The following is a 21,830-nucleotide window of genomic DNA, read 5'->3' as shown; positions in this document are numbered from 1 at the left end:
TTGCAATGGGGCCTTTGATATCAAGCTGCTTCTGAATTTGTTAGGTTCCATAATTCGTGTACTTTCGTCCTAAGTCTCCAAAACACTGATCTATTGAGTATGTCTGCACTGAAGCTCTAACAATAACAGTACCTTCGGATTTTTTTTTTTTTTTTTTTGCTTTTTGAAAGTCTTTCACGTAATTTACTCTAGATCTATGCTGTTTCCCTCATATTGTGTAACGACTCTAAAATCACTACTGTATCAGCAATATTTTTAAAGTCAGCACCAATACCCCATACGTACATGGAAACACTTATTCTGGACTAATCCCCATTGCTGGTATTTCTGCGGTAGTTTGCACGTTATCAACAGGAACGATAAAAATCTTTTGTGAATTATTCGATTAAACAATTTTAACAGTTTAATATAATCAAGCTTATTGGTTAAGAACGTTCCAGAATCCGTGGCTCCGTGCTGGATATAAATACTGAAAACTGTAACCAGTCAATTTAAAAAAAAAAAAATATTCGTTTATTCTGTTAGATAGTTTTTGAACATTTCACGCCCTTCTTTAGATTGAGCGCATGAAAGACAGTCTATTTCCATAGCTTGATGCTTAGTACTGGCTCTGTGACAAGAAGACAGACCAAAACACTTAATGTACCGCCATTAGTTTCCATTAGTTACTTACTGCAACAGTATTGGCGGCTTTGTAATTGATGTCCAATTGGCAACCTCCATAGTGATTTCAAATTCCCACAGATCACTCCCTTTTAACTCAGATCACTCACTTTTCAGCCGGAATGCGAGTTTAAGTGTCAACGATAAAACTGCCTGCAGCCAAATACAGGCCTACTGTACAAGTGGTATATGTTACTAACGTCTTCACTCGAACATATGACGTATTTCGCTCAGGGACATGTATATACACATATAAATATTCAAAAAGAGCAGACACCACTACACAGCAGAGAAAATGCTGAGGAAGAAGAATTTAATGTTTTACGCATTACTAAACAAAACTTCAAAGTGCCACATGAAGTATTTCGAACCGTAGTAAAATTAAAATGTAAAATTTTGGGTTACCAAAGAATCAGAATAAATGTTGATATAGAATACTGATGCACCCAAGACTTCTGGGAATTAAAAGTGGAATAGAGCTGCCCCAATCTTTAACAACAATCTGGATCTCATTGTTACTGATAGGATGGATTCTCTTTCTCATACTATTGGGTATTTTATGTGAGTCAATAAGACTGAAAATAATAATATTGTTGATGATGTCATTTGAATAATAAAATATAAAATTGATGATTCATTCAGTATTGTATTTTTATTTCTTGTTAACATTTTACTTTTATATGGTTTTTAGTTAGTCTTTCTACATTTAATGATAATAGGATGACCTCTTGATTATTAAATCATTAGTTTATGTTCTATCGCAATCCATAATTCATTATCATAAGCTGAAGTTACCTTAGGGATCAGTGTAATTGTTTTTGAGAGCTCACATCGGTAAAGCAAATTACGACCTTGACGTCAGATTAAGAAAGATTTTGGATGTAGGACCATAACCTACAATTACTGTAATTAATAAAAATACAACTGTAGTATTGTCATGGAAGAATGATAATTGCTGCATTAATGGAGAAGCCCTGTCTTGAAGTGATAAATTTAATCATGTTGCTCTGAACTATTTCTAATAAAAGGTCGAACCTATATTTGTAGAGCCTGGAATCTAGGAATTAGTGGTACTTCTGAATAATGTTGACAAAGGGAGGAGAAAGAACTATATTGAAATAATGGAAATTAGTTAAGAACAAGATTATTTTGTTCAGTCAGTCCTTTGAACATGTCATCTAAGTTCACAATGTATTGTGCAATTTACTTTTGATCTCAGAGTAATCGTTCTAAATTGTCATATAGTTCATTATTTAATATGTAACATATGTTATCTCAGCTAAATATTTTATCTGCTTTAAACATTTTTACTGAAATAATTCCTCTCATTTTAGTCCTTAATCAGAAATTAACAGTTGCAATCTTTGGAAACCAACTGTAATATTCTGTAGATGCAATAGTTTACAATTTCTGATCGCACTAAAATTTTACAGCCATACATATTTAGGTTTGTGCATAATGATGGCATAACTGACAAAAACCGAATTTCAAAATAATAGATATTGTAGAATATTACATCAGTGTTGCGTAGTTTTTCATTGGTAGTGAAGTATTGCCTTATTTCTGTTCTTATGTTGACTTGTGTTGGATTTCTTGGATTGTGGTACAGACTCGTCTTATTACAGAAAACATAATATTATGTACATGAGATTAAGTATCTTACTTTCCAGTAGGAGACTTAGTTATTATCAGCATAGCACAAGAATTACTCGCCAATACGTTACTGGTTGGTAACATAGATATGAAAGCAGTTAATATGTAAGGGGAGAGTAGAGGGATGCAGAGATTGGGAGTAGTACTGGATCAGTTTACAGCTAGTATGTCTTAGAAATTCTGTAGGAAAAGATTTGCTTCAGAACTCCATCTGGTCACTGAGAAGATGGTCTTGTGCTATATTTGTTGACAAAGATTCAAATTTCTTCGAAAAGGTCACATTTTATGTCTTTGCTACCAAGATCAAGTACCTGAAGGTTCTGTTCTACGATGTTAGCAGAACGACCATGTTGAGTGAGATGTGTGACAAATCTGAATATTTTTATGTTATTAAGGCTGAGTGCATCCATATGGATTTTGAATATTGTGAAGCTTCTGCCAGTTTGTCCAATGTACAAGCTCGGAGGTTTGCTACAAATGAGTTTTTATATGTCTGACTTCTGTTGTTGTTGCATAGTTCGGATACTGCAGATGATTTTATTTCGTATTTTGTTATAGGTGAAGAAGTTAACTCTCATGTCACATGTCTTAAATATGTTGGCAACTTGGTAAGAGATCTCCTCTAGGAAAGCTAGGCTTAAAAATCTGGTTTTCGTATTTTTGGATTGTTGTTTACCAACTGGTTTGTGTAATTTTGTTGTATGGCTTAGTTTATCCATTATAGCAGGATTGTATCCATTACTCTAGGCAAATGATTTTATAATATTTGATTCTTTACGCATTTCACTTGTATTCAACAGGATTTTCAGCATGTGACTAACCATCGATCTGAAGAAGCGTTTTTTATATTGGTGTCAATGGCAAGATGATTTATGAATAGCAATGTTGGTAGTTATTGGCTTTCTGAAAACTTGAAAATTATGCTTTTGATTTTTATAGTGATTTTAAGTCAAAATAGTGTCATCTGGTATTCCTACAGTGAATTGAATAGTTTGGTGTAATTTATTAAGTTCTTGTGCTAGGATTTCTGTCTCTTTTGCTATTCCATTAAAAAGAATGACTCTCACCAACATATCATTTATAGCAAAGCAGCTTAAGTTTCAGATGGGATTAAGATCTGAATAAATTGTTTTCAAGACTCTTAATACTGTAGATATGGCAGCTAAAAAGCCTGCAAGACTACTTCCCACTGATGATCCATCTTCCTGACGGTAAAACATGTTCTTGAACAATAAGTAGTTGTGTGACAATATAAGTTCCAGGATCTCTATATATTCATATATTTCTGCTCTAATAATTGTTTTGTGTTCTAGTACATTGTTTCTAATTATAAATACTCTTACTTTGAGAAGTATCTTGAATATGTCAAGAGATACAAGTAAAAGTTGTGATAGTGATATTTTTTGTACTGTGGATGAGCTCATAACTGTTTTTGACGAGGAAATTATTTTGAAACTTGTATTCCTTACGGATAATGTCATTAAGGTTTGTGGTGGTTTTACAGCTTGGATTATAGAGTGAATTTAGAGTGGGACATATGGGACAGTTTGGTTTGTGGATTTTAACCTGTGCTCTTACTTTTGGTGCTGACAGGTTCATCCAGTATGTAATTGCAGTTTTTAGGTAATTTCTTAATATCATCTTGGATCTGGGAGTTGGTCACAATCTGTTTCCTTTATGTTATTATTTCTGAAGATTCCTGAGGTTTGTTAATATAACCTGTCATAGATGACAGATGATTTGTTGCACTCGTTTCAAGTAACAGTAGGACTTCTATATCTACTTCTTTTGCCAAAACTGTTGTAAATGAGAAATGTTCTAAACAGTTATTGAATTTAAAGTGAAATTTATGATGTGAAGACAGCACTGTCTAGAGATAATGTTAAACTAATTTCTTACTCAGAATGTTAATAAATAAATGTGACAGAACAGAGCTATTTTTCTATTGTAAGCTATTGAAAAACCTAATGTTATGTTAGTTTATAGTTATTACACAAGCACAAAATTGATTGCACCAATTTGCCAAATAAATCTATATAATTTATAATTTGTGTGCTTTGCACTAACATAATTTAGAAAGTGAAACAATATATAAAAATGGGCTCAGTAAGACCAAGCCAAAACGTGTTTCCCATACACTTAACGATGTGTCTCTCAGGCCTGTACATGTGTTCACTATTTTTATTTTCTGATGAAGTTGCATTCATAGCCAAATTTCTATGTGGCAAGTTTCTTCAAACACAAAGTTTATTTTCAAACCATTGCAAAAAGTAATTAAGTAATTTAGGAGAACGATTATGATCAGTTTCCTATTTATACATTTTGTAAATGTGTCTGAAGTATAGGTGAGAGAAAACAAGAGTTCTGTATTTTCACCCTTCAGAAGCTTAATTTTCTAGTGAGTTCAGCCACATTTTTGGCATGACTTGTATGAGACGTAACACATTTCTTTCGGAAACAGTCGTTATCCTTATTTTAAAATTCTGAAATAGGTGTATGATTCTCTCAACATTTACTTTGATTGCCTAAATTATGTAAGTCACATCTGAAAGTTTACTCTCAATGGTCTCCTATAGAAGTCAGTGAACAGTGTCTGGAAAGTGACAGCTTCACACATCACCCTGACACATTGTAACAGCCATAGTTTCTTTTATGTATACATGCTTAATTTGTCCGATATAGGTTAACAAAACCATTTTGATACCGCAGTCACCATAGCGAAATATAACAAATTAGTGCACTGGTTCAAATACAAAAAAAATTAAGATATCTTTCTAAAGTAGAAAAAACTGTTGAATATTTTTAGTTAGAAGCCAATCAAATTAGTTTGCTTGTGTACAAGTAAGTCATCCAGTGACCAGAAAAAAATTCTGTAGTTAGGATATTTACGGAAGTGTCGAATCGTAAATGAAATTTGTTGTCTTTCACTGGAGTTCTATAAATAAGATGGTGAGAAGAGGATAAGAAAAAACAACAGCGAGGTACTGGTATCTTTTGTTTATTAATACAAGCATGGTAGCACGAAACATTTATTTCCAGTTTGGTGTGTTTATTCTAAGTCAGTGAGATATGAAGCAATGAGAATTTCGCATAATGAGAAGAGATGACACGATTGTATTGGCGCTTGCGATGCGTTTCGATATCACAGATACAGAAATCAGACTTGTGCGCAATCACTATGCTAAAGAGGCGCACGCGACTAGCGCCGGCGCGCGCAGACTGAAGGGGCTGAAGCTTCCCGTCGTGTCGACTTCAGGACTTCAGGACTTCTTGGCGGCTGTAGACTCGCAAGCCCGGGTGGTGGCCTGCACCTGCTCGTAGTCGCGCAGAGCCTGAGATTCTTCGTACACTGGTTTCAGGCCGGTTGCAGAGTCCTGGGAAGAGAGGTAGAACGCACTTCGTCAGCGAAAGTAGTTCTCTGTGTTGCAGTGAAAACAATCGCACAAAGACTTGCTAGTGCAAACTGAAATGTCTTCAAGTAAGGAAAGAGCAACTCGTGTACACGCGGACAGTTTCCTCCTCCCCTCTCTAACAGACCTATTGCTACAACCAGGTATGCTTTGACTGCCTATCCACTGTTCTTTAACCAACCCACTTGACATACCGCTCTCCCAGACTCAGGGAGGCGGCATCAGAGAACATTACCCTCCCTCTGATCCCTAACGACTCTCTCTGCCTATTACCCACATCTTTCTTACTCACCTCAACCATTGAAGCTTCCAGTATTCATTCCTGCTCGATCGCAATTCCTCAACAATCCACACAAACAACGCGCAAGTCGACCGTTTCTCCACACACACACAAATCAATGTACACCTAATATCAACATCAAAATTTCTATTCCACAGTCACCAGGAGCTTCTCACAATATTATCCTCACTCACCATCAAATAATGTATGTCAATGTTTTACCATATATTTCATAATTATTATCACCCCTACATACAATCTTCCATTTGTGGTCACCATTTGCATCAATCTTGATCTCAACAAAATTCTCACCTTTCCCCATATCATGAGAGAACGCACTTCATAGTCTTCTCACATTTCATCTTCACTGATTTTTGTGTTTTCTAACGAAAATCTATGCTGTCAGTGTGTATAATGTATGGTTGAAGTGTGAGAAGGTTATCCACTTCCAGTCCACTCTTAACTGTGAGGGACGAGGGTCTGAAAAAACAATAAAGATGAAAAGAAACTCATGGGCCCCAACGCCTTGCAATGTAACTCGTGTTGTATTCAGTTACTCAGAATACTGTACATGTTACTGACTGATTTTGGTTGTCAGTGCACCATTGATATCTTCTCCATTAGAAACGGAGGACATATTCTCATGCTATCACTGGCGTAAGCATTCTGTGACTATCTACAAATTAATTAATGAACAATATTAAACAATAAATGTTATGAGTGTTCTGGGAATAGAATATGGCATCTTAGGATGTTAATGAGCAATTTCCTGCCCTGATTTTTAAGAGATCAAGAGGATATCCCTGTTTACATCTGCAAGTCACAGTTAAGTGCAGAGGGTACTTCGTTTTATGGGCAGATGAGGAAGGTCCGATAGCCCATGATTGTTTCACTTGTTCTATTACGGGTAGGGGAAGAGTGAAAACGGGGCAAAGGGTACCGAATGGCCGCTGGGTTTTCGTCTTCGCCTCACAGAGAATCATCATCAACAGTGTAAAATACCTAAGCAACATGAGGCACTTGGGAAGAGTTGGAAAAGGAATCCGGAATAATGCCGGAAAGTCTCGTCTTCAGAATCCTTACATCACTTAGCCGATCAAACGCTCATCTGGTACTGCGGCCACGCCAGTCCTGGTGCAGATGACGTGGGCGCAGCTGCGTGAGGGCGCAACACATTCGGTGTTAAGATCTCGCTACTTCCGATTCTGTTCTGCAACTTACATTTGGACTTGAATCGGTTAAGTTCTGGACGCTGCTGTTTCCGTGTATACACATAACTTGGTATTTCTTCTGATTTCTAGTAGTTTCCATTTCGAATTGGGGCTCATCCTGCTTATTACGTGACTCTGTGTGCAGACTTAGCAATGATCACAGTCTTTGAGTGTACGTGAATACAAATGACCACGCTCGACTAGAAAATCCAACACCGTCATTCAAACGCCGACCGGTGAGTCTGACGCTAACATACAGGCTCAGTGACAACGGCTACCAACGTGGCTATTGTAATATTGTAAAGTTTATTAAGCTGAAAAGAACTTCTCGCTTACAGAGCTGAGTGAAACTTCCTGAGCGTTTTCGTGTAACTAATTTATTCAGATCCACATAAACATCCTTAAACTGACCAAGGACAGGGCATGATCACCTTAATTTGGGATACTACTATGAATCATTGCAATGAGCCCATTTGGGTGAATGGGAGTGTTGGTGAGAGTCTTCGTGTGTGGAGATATTGCTCAAAAGTGTAGAGAGTGCAGTTGAAGCTGTAAGTTCTCAGTGAAACCATGGGAAAACCTTCATGTATATAAGCCGTTGCTCAATTTAATTGGTACTCATTATTTAGATGTTATTTAAATTCCTATTAACTAATGTTGGAAATGGAAATGACAGAGCGTAGGGGAACGATGCTGGAGACTCTCTCCGCCGTACTAGGCTAGGTCCTAATGGAGGTGGTTTGCTGTTGCCTTCCTCCGACCGTAATGGGGATGGATGATGATGATCAAGACGACAGAAAAACATCCAGTCATCTCGGGGCAGTTGAAAATCCCTGACCACGACGGGAATCGAACCCGGGACCCCGTGCTCGGGAAGCGAGAACGCTACCGCGAGACCACGAGCGGCGGACTAACTAATGTTAGTCAATATTTTTCCTTGTCGTAACGCTTTTTGCATGAGTAATATTCATTTCTGGTCAAAAGAAGTGGGCCAGTATGAAACGCAGCCTTCAGTTTAAGGAAGAAATTTCTCAGAATGTAATATGGAGTACTGAACTGTATAAAAATGAACACGTTAAATACGAGAATCGAAGAGTTTGCGATGAGGTGGTATAGAAGGATGTTGAACATTAGGAGAGCTCATAATAAATGAGGTGGTTCTCCACAGAATCTGCGGGTAGAGGAACGTGTGGAAAACACTGACAAGGAGAAGGAACAGTATGTTTGAACATGTGGTAAGACGCAGTAGCATGGAGCTTTGAATGGTAAAAACTGTTGGGGTAGAGAGAGACTGGAATATATCCAACGAACAATTGAGGACATAGGGTGCAGCTGCTGCTCTGAGATGAAGAACTCGTAAGTCGCCGAGCCAGCGAATTTTATCCTATCTTTACAATTTACGAAAGTTGTTATTTATTGATCGTGTGATTTAAAATAGCATATTATTGCAACGGAGATCGCATGAGCGCACTTACCTTGAAGAGCAGGTCGTGCTTGCCTTCGTACGGGCCGAAGAGGCGGAAGAGTTCCGGCTTGCTGGAGTAGAGGTTGGCGGCGGCCAGCAGCGCCTGCCGGATGGCCTCCAGCTGGTGCTCGTTCTTCGTCTTACTGGTCACCACCTGTGGGAGAGAACAGGAGAGCGTCTGGAAAATTGCGTGCCTCACAGCCGACAGAAGTCTTTGAAAAAATATATCGCAGCTGCGGACCCTATCGCATTGAAAATTACAGAGGAAGTGATTTGACAATAATGGACCATATTTGTCTTTCACGTCGCTAGGCGACGTTTGCAGCGAAGTTATTTATAGTTTGTCCGCTTATATTTGACTTATAATGACAGAATGTATCTGATGGGGTGGGACGTAAAAAATGGGACGTAACAAATATCGGATACTGCAATCATTTCTCAACTTTCAAGTTCGAATCGTGAAGAACGCTTGGGAAAAACGACTAGGTAACAATATGTATGAGCTCTTATTTCATGGTCATTTAGGTAATGTATTGGGAGGAAATAACATAAAAAATCGTAACGAAAACGAAATCAGGACCTGACATTTTTATTTAATCACATAAGACCGGTTTCAAACTTAAGTCAAGCTACGTTCAAATTGTGATAAACCTAATTCCGTGCAGAGACGTTCTTAACGAAGGTCTCTATACGAATGTTTGTCACCAGTTAAAAATGACCTCATCGAGGGCTTGAAAAGGTCATTATTGAAAATTCATTTGAAACTGGAGTTATTCTTAATAATTCTTTTAGAATAACAGAACAAATATTTAAAAGTTATTTTAAAGAAATTACAAGCAATCATATTTACACCAATGATGAACGATAATTAAATATAAATGAGAACAAAAGATTATGCAGGTTACGCAGCAAATTTCCGTAAAATAATAATAATCTCCCTAGTGTTTAGCACGTTAAAACATGGACCTTATATATAAGAGCTTTGCAACAAATGCTCGAAAGTAACGTGCTGCTAAAGTAGTATCAACGTCTCGGGCTTATTTTATGAGCTTAACATGATGTCATAGGAGCAACGACGTACATGACATAATTTATCACTAAAAAATCATCCATTAAGTAAGTCATAATGCGCCTAGTATATCTACAGATATGACTTGTTCGTACACGAAAATCACAAGTGTCACTAATGTATGCAGTGTACGATACTTCCGTTTTTAGATACTTGAAAATGACCTAACGCTGAAATTGTTTAAAAGTACACGAAATAAAGAGAATGGCAACTGAAGGCATCAAGAAGTCTTTAAAAAAATATATCGCAGCTGCGGACCCTATCACATTGAAAATTACAGAGGAAGTGATTAGACAATAATGGACCACATTTGTCTTTCACGTCGCTAGGCGACGTTTGCAGCGAAGTTATTTATAGTTTGTCCGCTTATATTTGACTTATAATGACAGAATGTACTGTCGAAGAGTAACACAATAATTTATTCATATTTTCCATGTTCTTGGTACAGAGCACGAGTGAGCACAATAAAATGTCACTACAGAGGTTATCGACCAGTTCTCACATATATTATTGACTAAACCAGTTTCGACGGTTATGTCTTCTCAGTAGGCCATGTAGGTTCTTAACCGTTGGCTGTGTCAGTACGTAATAGGAGAGTGCATCTTCGAAGGTCTCCTGCTCGAGTTGTCACCGACTCCGTCGAAAACAGTTCGTCAATAAGCGACATATGAGAGCACTGACTGATAACCCCTGTATTCGTGGCGTAATGAGCACTGCAGGCGTGAAGCAGCAGAGCGTCGCACTCACCAGGTGTCCCGGGACCGCAGCCAGGTTGCAAGACTCGAACTGGTCCAGAGGCTTCCTGCCGCCGTCGGGGCACAGCAGCTCGTAGTCGCCGGACTTGAGGTCGCGGGCCCACGCCTCCGAGTTGTGTCCGTCTGCAAAACGTGGCGCGTCGTCATGCGGAGTCATACTACTTGTGCAAGCAAGTGGTTATTTGCTACATATAACTAGCTCCAGACATATACACTACTGCCCATTAAACCTGCTACTCCAAGAAGAAATGCAGATGATACACGGGTATTCATTGGACAAATATATTATACTAGAACTGACATGTGATTACATTTTTACGCAATTTGGTGCATAGATCCTGAGAAATCAGTACCCAGGCCAATCACCTCTGGGCGTAATAACGGCCTTGATACGCCTGGGCATTGAGTCAAACAGAGCTTGCATGGCGTGTACAGGTACAGCTGCCCATGCAGCTTCAACGCGATACCACAGTTCATCAAGAGTACTGACTGGCGTATTATGACGAGCCAGTTGCTCGACCACCCTTGAGCAGACGTTTTCAATTGGTGAGAGATCTGGAGAATGTGCTGACCGTACAGGACCTGCAACATCCGGTAGTGCATTATCCTGCTGAAATGTAGAGTTTCGCAGGGATCAAATGGTTCAAATGGCTCTGAGCACTATGGGACTCAACTGCTTAGGTCATTAGTCCCCTAGAACTTAGAACTAGTTAAACCTAACTAACCTAAGGACATCACAAACATCCACGCCCGAGGCAGGATTCGAACCTGCGACCGTAGCGGTCTTGCGGTTCCAGACTGCAGCGCCTTTAACCGCACGGCCACTTCGGCCGGCTTCGCAGGGATCGAATGAAGGGTACAGCCACGGGTCAACACATCTGAAATGTAACGTCCACAGTTCAAAGTGCCGTCAATGCGAACAAGAGGTGACCGAGACGTGTAACCAATGGCACCCCATACCATCACGCCGGATGATACGCCAGTATGGCGATGACGAATACACGCTTCCAATGTGCGTTCACCGCGAAGTCGCCAAACACGGATGCGACCATCATGATGCTGTAAACGGAACCTGGATTCATCCGAAAAAATGACGTTTTGCCATTCGTGCACTCAGGTTTGTCGTTGAGTACACCATCGCAGGGGCTCCTGTCTGTGATGCAGCGTCAAGGGTATCCGCAGCGATGATCTCCGAACTGATAGTCCATGCTGCTGCAAACGTCATCGAACTGTTCGTGGAGATGCTTGTTGTCTTGCAAACGTCCCCATCTGTTCACTCAGGGATCGAGACGTGGCTGCACGATCCGTTACAGCCACGCGGATAAGATGCCTGTCATCTCGACTGCTAGTGATACGAGGCCGTTGGGATCCAGCACGGCGTTCCGTATTACCCTCCTGAGCCCACCGATTCTATATTCTGCTAACAGTCATTGGATCTCGACCAACGCTGGCAGCAATGTCGCGATACGATAAACCGCAATCGCGATAGGCTACAATCCGACCTTTATCAAAGTCGGAAACGTGATGGTACGCATTTCTCCTCCTTACACGAGGCATCACAACAACGTTTCACCAGGCAATGTCGGTCAACTGCTGTTTGTGTATGAGAAATCGGCTGGAAACTTTCCTCATGTCAGCACGATGTAGGTGTTGCCACCGGCGGCAACCTTGTGTGAATGCTCTGAAAAACTAAACATTTGCATATCACAGCATCTTCTTCCTGTCGGTTAAATTTCGCGTCTGTAGCACGTCATCTTCGTGTTGTAGCAATTTTAATGGTCCGTAGTGTACTTGCGTTATTGCAAGGAAAGAAGGACGATTAGTGCTGAGTGCGACATTTGTTGACCAGATTGTGGGAGAAAATCAGCCGTCACCTTATTCTGAGCGTCATACTGGAATACCTTGATCGAACGCTATCAAATGGATATTGTTCTTCTATGCTTGTGGCATAAATTGATTAAATTTTCATTCTTATGCGAGGTTATTTTCAGTACGAAAAATGGCCATTCCTCTATATGATGAATGGTGTGTGAACGTGATGGCTGTTGGGTGAGCGTAACGTTACTGTAAGTTATCATTCTGTGGTCTTTAGCGATGAGTCTCACCTCTGTGGCGGTCGGACCGACGCCATCGTATCTCGACGACCTGGTGAAAGGTCGCACGAAGGAGCGATTCTTGAGACCTTGATACCGCAATTTGACAATCTGTTTGATATGACAACGTGACTGATTCCGTAACTGTTGCAGGCTGAATGCTCGCCAGTATGTGGCAAGAATGGTAAATCCTGTTCTCATATTCTCCATATCCGGATTACCAAATGGTATATTGCCCGCCCGGCTAGCCGTGCGGCCTAACGCTCTGTTTCCCGAGCGGGAAGGGTTGCCGGTCCCCGGCACGAATCCGCCCAGCGGATTAGTGTCGAGGTCCGGTGTGCCGGCCAGCCTGTGAATGGCTTTTAAGGTGGTTTTCCATCTGCCTCGACGAATGCGGGCTGGTTCCCCTTATTATGCCTCAGTTCCACTATGTCGGCGCTTGCTGAGCAAACACTGTTTCCACATACGCGTACACCATAATTACTCTACCTCGCAAACACCTCGTCTGTAAACCACTGAGGGCTATGGCGGGGACAAAGCCTCTCCGTCGTTTATAGGTCCCCACAAAATACACAATACACAAATGGCAATTCCAGCAAAGCAGTGCAACACACCATAACACAAAAGCCTTGAGAAGTATACGGATCACTAAATGTATACGAACACGCTGCTGCTAGCTAGCAATCCTCATGAATCGACACGCCACGTGCTTGAGACATGGCAAGAAATTCCTCATGATGACATTCAGGGCTCTTTCCTTTCACGCTACAAAAAGTACAAGAGTTTATTCGCACCCATCGGTCACACCTAATTCTGAAGTTGACGATAGATACCTGTTCCGAATGTCCTGAAAATTTGATCATTTAATAACTTATATGTGATGAGCATCCGCATAAAATTTAATAAATGCTGGACTGGTACTTCGCGGTGTAACACTCTTTTCGTCTGTGTAGTTGTGTGAAATACGTCTTAAAATAGTTGTTGACAACATTGAATTCGCTCTACACTGAAGTAATGAAGTAAGAGGATATATTACGATTTGTTCAAAGACAAAAAATGGTTCAAATGGTCCCACTAAGGGGCTTAACTGCTCAGGTCATCAGTCTCGCAGAACGTAGAACTATTTAAACCTAACTAACCTAAGGACATCACACACATCCATGCCCGAGGCAGGATTCGAACCTGCGACCGTAGTGGTCGCGCGGCTCCAGACTGTAGCGCCTATAACCGCTCGGCCACCCCGGCCGGCTGTTCAAAGACATAAAATTCACTTATGTGAATTTTTTAAAGTTCTGAATCTAACTTTTTATTTATTTTCCTGGTCGGCAAACACTTTTACAATATGGCTGTTGGCAAGATATTTATGAATTCAAAGGAAAGCGCGCTTTAAGCTGATTATAAACAGCCGCTATAGTAAGAGTTTATGTGAGATACGAACTGCAAAACTTCTTCAGAAATCTGGAGCATTTAAAAGCAATGTAGTTGCGAACAAAATCACCGAACCGTCGTTGTCCTGAATTCACAGTAGTGTTCTTATGTTCGTCTGGTGGGTGTATACAGGTATGCACAGAAAGTTCTCTCCACTAAGCCTGCTCCACCGCAATGTTTTTCGCACCAACTCAACGCAGTTAATCACACACAAGAGAGAGTGCACTCTCCCACGCAGTGCTTCACGCAGGCGCCACTATGAGTGGCAGATGCTTGCTTACGTACAGGTCAATAGCACATGCCTCCAGCGCTATGCATAAGAAAGTTAGTGGGTCACGGTATCACATAATCAACAACCACTAGAGCTGAGCGCTTGAGAAGAACGCCTCATGTTTGCCGATCGCGGTACGTGATATTTCACAAGACGTTAATGGCGATATAACGTTTTATATAAATGACAAGTTTTAAGACCTATGTTCTTGTACAGAAGAATATAGACCCGACTGAGTAAATCATATATAAGTAATGTGGTTTAAGTTTTAAGTATTCCACATGTTTCTACTATAAAAACAGCATAACGAGAACCAGCGTGTGATGAAAGCATCTATAACTACAGGCAGTTCCAAACCTTTCTCCCGTGATTTCAGTTTTCTAATTCCTACGACTCATCAGTTACCAGAGTGAAAATGGTAATCATTTTGGCTTCAGCCTGAAAAATTGATTAAACACATTACAACAGCTTTTGCATGTTAAATTATTCAATACACCTTATTCATCTCCTCCCGATTTCACCGAACTGGTAGCGTTGTATATACAAGACAACAATTTCACTTTCCGTCTTATTTACGTAGGAGTTACTAGATCTTTTAAAGTACACTACGTGATCAGAAGTATCCGGACAGCCCCAAAAACATACGTTTTTCATATTAGGCATTAGACATCGCGAGAGAGCAGTTGGGGCGCTCAGCGGAACTCACGGACCTCGAACGTGGCCACGTGATTGGGTGTCACTTGAGTCATACGTCTATAGGCGAGATTTCCACTCTTCTAAACACCTTTAGGTTTACTGTTTCCGATGTGACAGTGAAGTGGAAACGTGAAGGGACAGCACAAAAGCGTACAGTCAGACCTCGTGTGCTGACTAACAGAGGCTGCCGACAGTTGAAGAGGGTCGTAATGTGTAATAGGCAGACATCTATCACAGAGGAATTCCAACCTGCGTCAGGATCCACTGCAAGTACTATGACAGTTAGGTGGGAGGTGAGAAAAGTTGGATTTTCATGGCCGAGCAGCTACTCATAAGCCACACATCACGTCGGTAAATTCCAAACGACGCCTAGCTTGTTGTAAGGAGCGTAATCATTGGACGACTGAACAGTGGAAAAACGTTGTGTGGAGTGACGAATTACGGTACACAATATGGCGACCCGATGGCAGGATGTGGGTATGGCAAATGCCCGGTGAACGTCATCTGCCAGCGTGTGTAGTGCCAACATTAACATTCGAAGGCGGTAGTGTTAGGGCGTGGTCGTGTTTTTCATGGAGGTGGCTAGCACCCCTTGTTATTTTGCGTGGCACTATCACAGTAGAGACCTACAATGATGTTTTAAGCAACTTCTTGGTTCACACTGCTGAAGAACAATTCGGGGATGGCTGTTGCATCTTTCAACACGACCGAGCACCTGTTCATAATGCACGGCCTGTGGCGGAGTGGTTACACGACAATAACATGGCTCAAATGGTTCAAATGGCTCTGAGCACTATGGGACTCAACTGCTGAGGTCATTAGCCCCTAGAACTTAGAACTAGTTAAACCTAACTAACCTAAGGACATCACAAACATCCATGCCCGAGGCAGGATTCGAACCTGCGACCGTAGCGGTCTTGCGGTTCCAAACTGCAGCGCCTTTAACCGCACGGCCACTTCGGCCGGCCACGACAATAACATCCCTGTAATGGACTGGCCTGTACAGAGTCCTGACTTGAATCCTATAGAACACCTTTGGGATGTTTTGAAACGCCGACTTCGTGCCAGGCCTCACCGATCGACATCGGTACCTCTCCTCAGTGCAGCTCTCCGTGAAGAATGGGCTGCCATTCCCCAAGAAACCTTCCAGCATCTGATTAAATGTATGCCTGCGGGAGTGGAAGCTGTCAACAAGGCTAAGGGTGGGCCAACATCACACTGAATTCCAGCATTACCGATGGAGGGGGCCACGAACTAGTAAATCATTTTCCGGATACTTTTGATCAGATAGTGTTACTTGTGCATTATATTTTTATTTGGGGCTACAGTTAAGACCGCAGTCAACGGTGAAAGAGGTATTATTTTCCTATTCCAAACCTAAGTGTGGTGAGTATAGAAAAAATATGGAACCACTCTCCTAACTGACGACACCACATAGCACAAAAACCTTTACAAGATTGCCTTTGTCTATAGGTATCGATTACTCTTTCTTGCTGCAACATAAGGTCCATAGTTCTTGATTTCACTAAGGTACCACTAACTTAAAGAAGTCAATCTCAGTTACCATGACAAGTGTTCGGTTGCATAATGGAGACACGTCAACAAATGTTTGCTTCAACCTGTAATCAGTGCGATCTCGACTTCTGCAGATGGCTCACGCAGGCAGTGAAACTTGATAGTTGCATGTGTGCGAGACTTTCTTCTAACTTCTGGTGAGTCCTCCTAAAATAAACTACAAATAAATGCTAGCAGAAGTTGGGACGAAGTAGAAGTCTGTGTAATATTAATGAACTGCTCATAACGTTATTATGGTCTTTTGAATCGAGAGATAAGAACACATTTAAAGAAAGCCTCGATCAGGTCCAGAGGACCGTGTGTGTCAACAGGCCGTTGTGTCATCCTTTACAATGTGGTCTCAATCGGACATGGGCCCAGCACATGTCTCTCCCGCCATTGTACTCTTGCCAAACCTTGAAACTGCTACTTTTCGTTCGAGTAGTTCCAAGGCTGTCATTCAGACGGCATAACAAATTCTGGGTAACCACCGGATGTGGATTACAGCCCACTGCGGATTCACAGTGTTCTAAAACAACAGAAAGTGCTGCCTGCGAAGGCACTTCATATTTATTCCCGAAATTTACACTAGCGCACTGCTCACCAGAGACGGTAACCCGAGGGAATCTTCGACATTGTCTTTAATTTCTGCCGGGTGGACCTAAAGATAGAGCAATTACGTCAACTTTTTATGACAGGGGAGATAAAAGCGGAGTGTAGCGGAGGCGAAAATATTTACGAGGGTACGGTTAGCCCAACGAGCGGAGCGTTCTGCGCACCGGCGATAAACACGGTGGCCCATCCGAGCTCCAGGCAGCACGTGTGCCGACCGCCAGCCTCCAGCCTGTCCCAGCCACAACACATGAGGACTCTCCTTGTAGGTTTGATTAATGACAACAGACGAATAATATGTAGTTTAGAAACTGACATCGTTCTCGTGTCCTCTCATTACAGTCACTACTGGCACATAACTTTAGAACGCTACAGAAGGAAGCAAAGTCCTGTTGGCGTACAGGTCATTAAGGATGACGTATCAGTTGCGACCAGTCAGTCAATGCTTTTTGTGGCATGGCGCATCAGCGATAACGAGATTATCCACTTTGCATGCCCAAGCCACAGATCGAGCTGTACTATTGGTAACAGGATTTGAACTATACGGCAAAGGAAAAAAGAGAAAAGTATTAAGAGAAATATAGTTTCAATTTGAAATATCAAGCATTGTTTCATGTAAGTGAGGGATATCCAGATTATGGATAAAAACCTCTTACATACGTACTTTTTCTGGATAACAAAGAAAAAAATTCTACCATACACGTACTATATGCTGTTGACATAGCGCATTCCACCCCACTGTAGAAAAAAACTCACGAATAATGTTGTCAAATGATGCAAGTCTTTAGACTCAGCGGTCCTTCATAGCTTGTTTGGCATTAAAAACCTATTTACTCGAGTGGTTCTTCAGTTGCTTTCGCAAATCGGATGACCACTTTCCAGGCCTACCCATGAAAGGAATGTACGCTGTCGCCTGGAATCACCTGGAAGCTCATTTTGCAGAGCGTTTGTCGGAGAGTCACCTTCAGTCCGGAACCGCGCGACTGCTACGGTCGCAGGTTCGAATCCTGCCTCGGGCATGGATTTGTGTGATGTCCTTATGTTAGTTAGGTTTAAGTAGTTCTAAGTTCTAGGGGACTGATGACCTCAGATGTTAAGTACCATAGAACTCAGAGCCATTTGAAGAGTCACCAGATACATTTTCTCTGGTGGTTCGTCAAATAATTGCAAATTAGCTTTTGCAGAGCGTAGTTACGTTCAAACAAACAAGATACATGTGTGCTCTGAGTCGGCGAGAAACGTCGCCTTGTTTCTCAGTGCAAACGAAATGTTTGTGTAATGGAATTTTACATATTCGTCGACAGCGTGGAGCAAAATAATCTAGTTCGATATCCAGTTTAACGATATGTATTAACAGAGATAACAAGATAAGAAGAATAACAAATAATTCTGCAGAAACTCAGCTGCAATGCTACTTGATGGCAGGAGAATAGGATACGCCGTGCAGGCAGTCACATGAGAGGAGGGAAGTTGGGCAAGAAAGACGTGGCAAGAAAGTGTTTAACGACCTGGCAAGTGCAAGAGGACACTCATGCTGGCCTTTTCATGCGAAAGAATTGAAAAATACACTACTGGCCATTAAAATTGCTACACCACGAAGACGACGTGTTACAGACGCGAAATTTAACCGACAGGAAGAAGATGCTGTGATATGCAAATGATTAGTTTTTCAGAGCACTCACACAAGGTTGCCACCGGTGGCGACACCTACAACGTGCTGACATGAGGAAAGTTTCCAAACGATTTCTCATACACAAACAGCAGTTGACCGGCGTTGCCTGGTGAAACGTTGTTGTGATGCCTCGTGTAAGGAGGATAAATGCGTACCATCACGTTTAAGACTTTGATAAAGGTCGAATTGTAGCCTATCACGATTGCGGTTTATCGTATTGCGACATTGCTGCATGCGTTGGCCGAGATCCAATGACTGTTAGCAGAATATGGAATCGGTGGGTTCAGGAGGGTAATACGGAACGACGTGCTGGATCTCAACGGCCTCGTATCACTAGCAGTCGAGATGACAGGCATCTTATCAGCATGGCTGTAACGGATCGTGCAGCCACGTCTCGATCCCTGAGTCAGCAGATGGGGACGTTTGAAAGGCAACAACCATCTGCACGAACAGTTCGACGACGTTTGCAGCAGCATGGACTATCAGCTCGGAGACCATGGCTGCGGTTACCCTTGACGCTGCATCACAGACAGGAGCGCCTGTGATGGTGTACTCAACGACAAACCTGGGTGCTCGAATGGCAAAACGTCATTTTTTCGGATGAATCCAGGTTCTGTGTACAGCATCATGATGGTCGCATCCGTGTTTGGCGACATCGCGGTGAACGCACATTGGAAACGTGTATTCGTCAGCGCCATACTGGCGTATCACCTGGCGTGATGGTATGGGGTGCCATTGGTTACACGTCTCGGTCACCTCTTGTTCGCATTGATTTCACTTTGAACTGTGGACGCTACATTTCAGATGTGTTACTACCCGTGGCTCTACCCTCCATTCGATCCCTGAGAAACCCTACATTTCAGCAAGATAATGCACGACCGAATGTTGCAGATCAAGTATGGGCCTTTCTGGATAAAGAAAATGTTCGACTGCTGCCCTGGCCAGTACATTCTCCAGATCTGTCATCAATTGAAAACGTCTGGTCAATGGTGGCCGAGCAACTGGTTCGTCACAATACGCCAGTCACTACTCTTGATGAACTGTGGTATCCTTTTGAAGTTGTATGGGCAGCTGTATCTGTATACGCCATCCAAGCTGTGTTTGACTCAATGCCCAGGCGTATCACGCCCGTTATTACGTCCAGTGGTGGTTGCTCTGGGTACTGATTTCTCAGGATCTATGCACCCAAATTGCGTGAAAATGTAATCACATGTCAGTTCTAGTATAATATATTTGTCCAATGAATATCCGTTTATCATCTGCATTTCATCTTGGTGTAGCAATATTAATGGCCAGTAGTGTATATCAGATATCAACGCGTTTTGGGTATGGGAACAAATGACAGAGCATTTTGCGAACACGTCTGAAAATGTCTCGGACTGCATTAGTTCTGTGCCTACGTGGCTTCGTCTCATTCATTCTCTGACGCAGTCGATAACAACAACCGGATGACTGATTATAGCACTAAAGTAATTTGAATTAGTTATATCGAAAGGCCACGTAAAATACCACTTACAATTTTTTAGTATATATCGAGAAACAAATCGACATTTGTTCGTTGTAAAAGGAGTGCAATAGCGCTAGCGCTGCGAGAATCTTACCGGTGTTGTTGAAGACTGTGGAATGCTTCACAAAGGCGACGTCTCCAGCGCCGGCTGCCAGACAGCGGAAGGCCCCAGTATAGCCAAAGTAGTCCTCGCCGACGTCAGGGTAGCACTTGGTAGAAACGTCTGCAAGAAAAACAACCGTTGTGACACACGGGAGAGGTTGTCACGGTCGCAGTGGCAGGAGTCTGGCGTAGCGGGACTGCCACGTACCGTTCTTGGCGGCGTTGCCGACGCAGAGGTCGCACAGCTTGCTGGGGTTCTGGCCGGTCGGGTTGTTGTCGGAGAGCAGGGCGCCGGGCGCGCAGCTGCCGCCCGAGAAGAAGTCGGAGACGGCCTTGGCTGCCGGGCACTCGTTGCGCTGCACCAGACCCAGGCGCAGCAGCGTGTAGAGCGGCACCACCCAGCCTGCGCACCAACACCCACCACGGGTTAGCAGTAGCAGGGCGGGCGACTTGAGGGACGTGGTCCTTAATAACCGGCAAGAAGCGCCTCTTTTTCGTTTCAGTCACCAGTCTTCCTAGTGATCAGAAGGTGTCCATCTCTCCGTCCCATATCCTACTATCCTATCTGTGTATCCACTCAGCTTAGTCGTTAATGACCACTCTCCAAAAGCACAGAGACCAAATGTTTCTAAAACTGAGGTAAGCCTGTTCCACCTCTCTAATCGCCTTTCATCAGCAAATATCAGTCCACAGTTCGGCCCTCTTGGCACAGTCAGATACAACGAAAGCCCAAAATACCTGGGAGTCACTCTGAACACCTTTCCAACTTGGCCAAGAAGTTACAAACACGAGTGAAGCTTGTGAGAAAGCTGGCAGGCAGTACATAGGGAGCAACCACATCAGTCCTCCGAGGAGCATCCCTTGCACTGGTATACTCTGCAGCAGAATACTGTGAACCAGTTTGGTTCCGAAGCACCCACGTAGCGAAAGTAGACGTCCAACTGAACTCAGTTATGAGAGTAATTAGTGCTACAGTCCGGCCTACACCTACTTGCTGGCTACCAGTGCGCTCAAACATCTGTCCACCAGACCTCCGTCGAAAGGCTGCTCTTTACAACCTCTGTCAGCAAGTTTCTGAAAACAACTCGATCCCTCTTCATGACGATTTGCTATCACTGCCCAGGAAACGCCTCAAATTTAGAAGACCAGCACATGAAATGGGAGTCCAAATGCTATCCACAGCATTCGACTAGGACGCAGAGTGGAAACGTGAGTGGCAAGCTACAAGAACCCGAAACCACGAACTTGTAGACAATCCAACAGTTCCAGTTCTGGGCTTCCACCAGCCAAGGGAGGTGTGGGTGCAGTTAAACAGATATCGGAGAGGGTAGGTGCAAATACAACATGCACAAGTGGGGCTTTTCAAGTGACAGTGTTTGTGACTGTGGT

At 42.4% G+C, this 21,830-nt stretch overlaps 1 protein-coding gene across 1 annotated transcript in view; it reads right to left on the bottom strand.

The window, feature by feature from the left end:
* Positions 1 to 5,298: 5,298 nt before the first annotated feature.
* LOC124596214 (transferrin) overlaps positions 5,299 to 21,830 on the bottom strand; it is a 58,081-nt gene continuing 41,549 nt past the window's right edge. The window contains exons 11-15 of the mRNA XM_047135272.1: positions 20,650 to 20,844; positions 20,434 to 20,562; positions 10,499 to 10,629; positions 8,693 to 8,836; positions 5,299 to 5,690 (exon numbers count right to left, since the gene is read on the bottom strand). Coding sequence (XP_046991228.1) covers positions 5,577 to 5,690; positions 8,693 to 8,836; positions 10,499 to 10,629; positions 20,434 to 20,562; positions 20,650 to 20,844 — 713 coding nt within the window. The 3' untranslated portion in view covers positions 5,299 to 5,576. The remainder of the gene's footprint in view (positions 5,691 to 8,692; positions 8,837 to 10,498; positions 10,630 to 20,433; positions 20,563 to 20,649; positions 20,845 to 21,830) is intronic.

Source organism: Schistocerca americana, chromosome 1 (assembly GCF_021461395.2).
Source record: "Schistocerca americana isolate TAMUIC-IGC-003095 chromosome 1, iqSchAmer2.1, whole genome shotgun sequence".
NCBI classification, from domain to species: Eukaryota; Metazoa; Arthropoda; class Insecta; order Orthoptera; family Acrididae; genus Schistocerca; species Schistocerca americana.
This window is presented reverse-complemented; position numbering and strand designations above follow the sequence as displayed.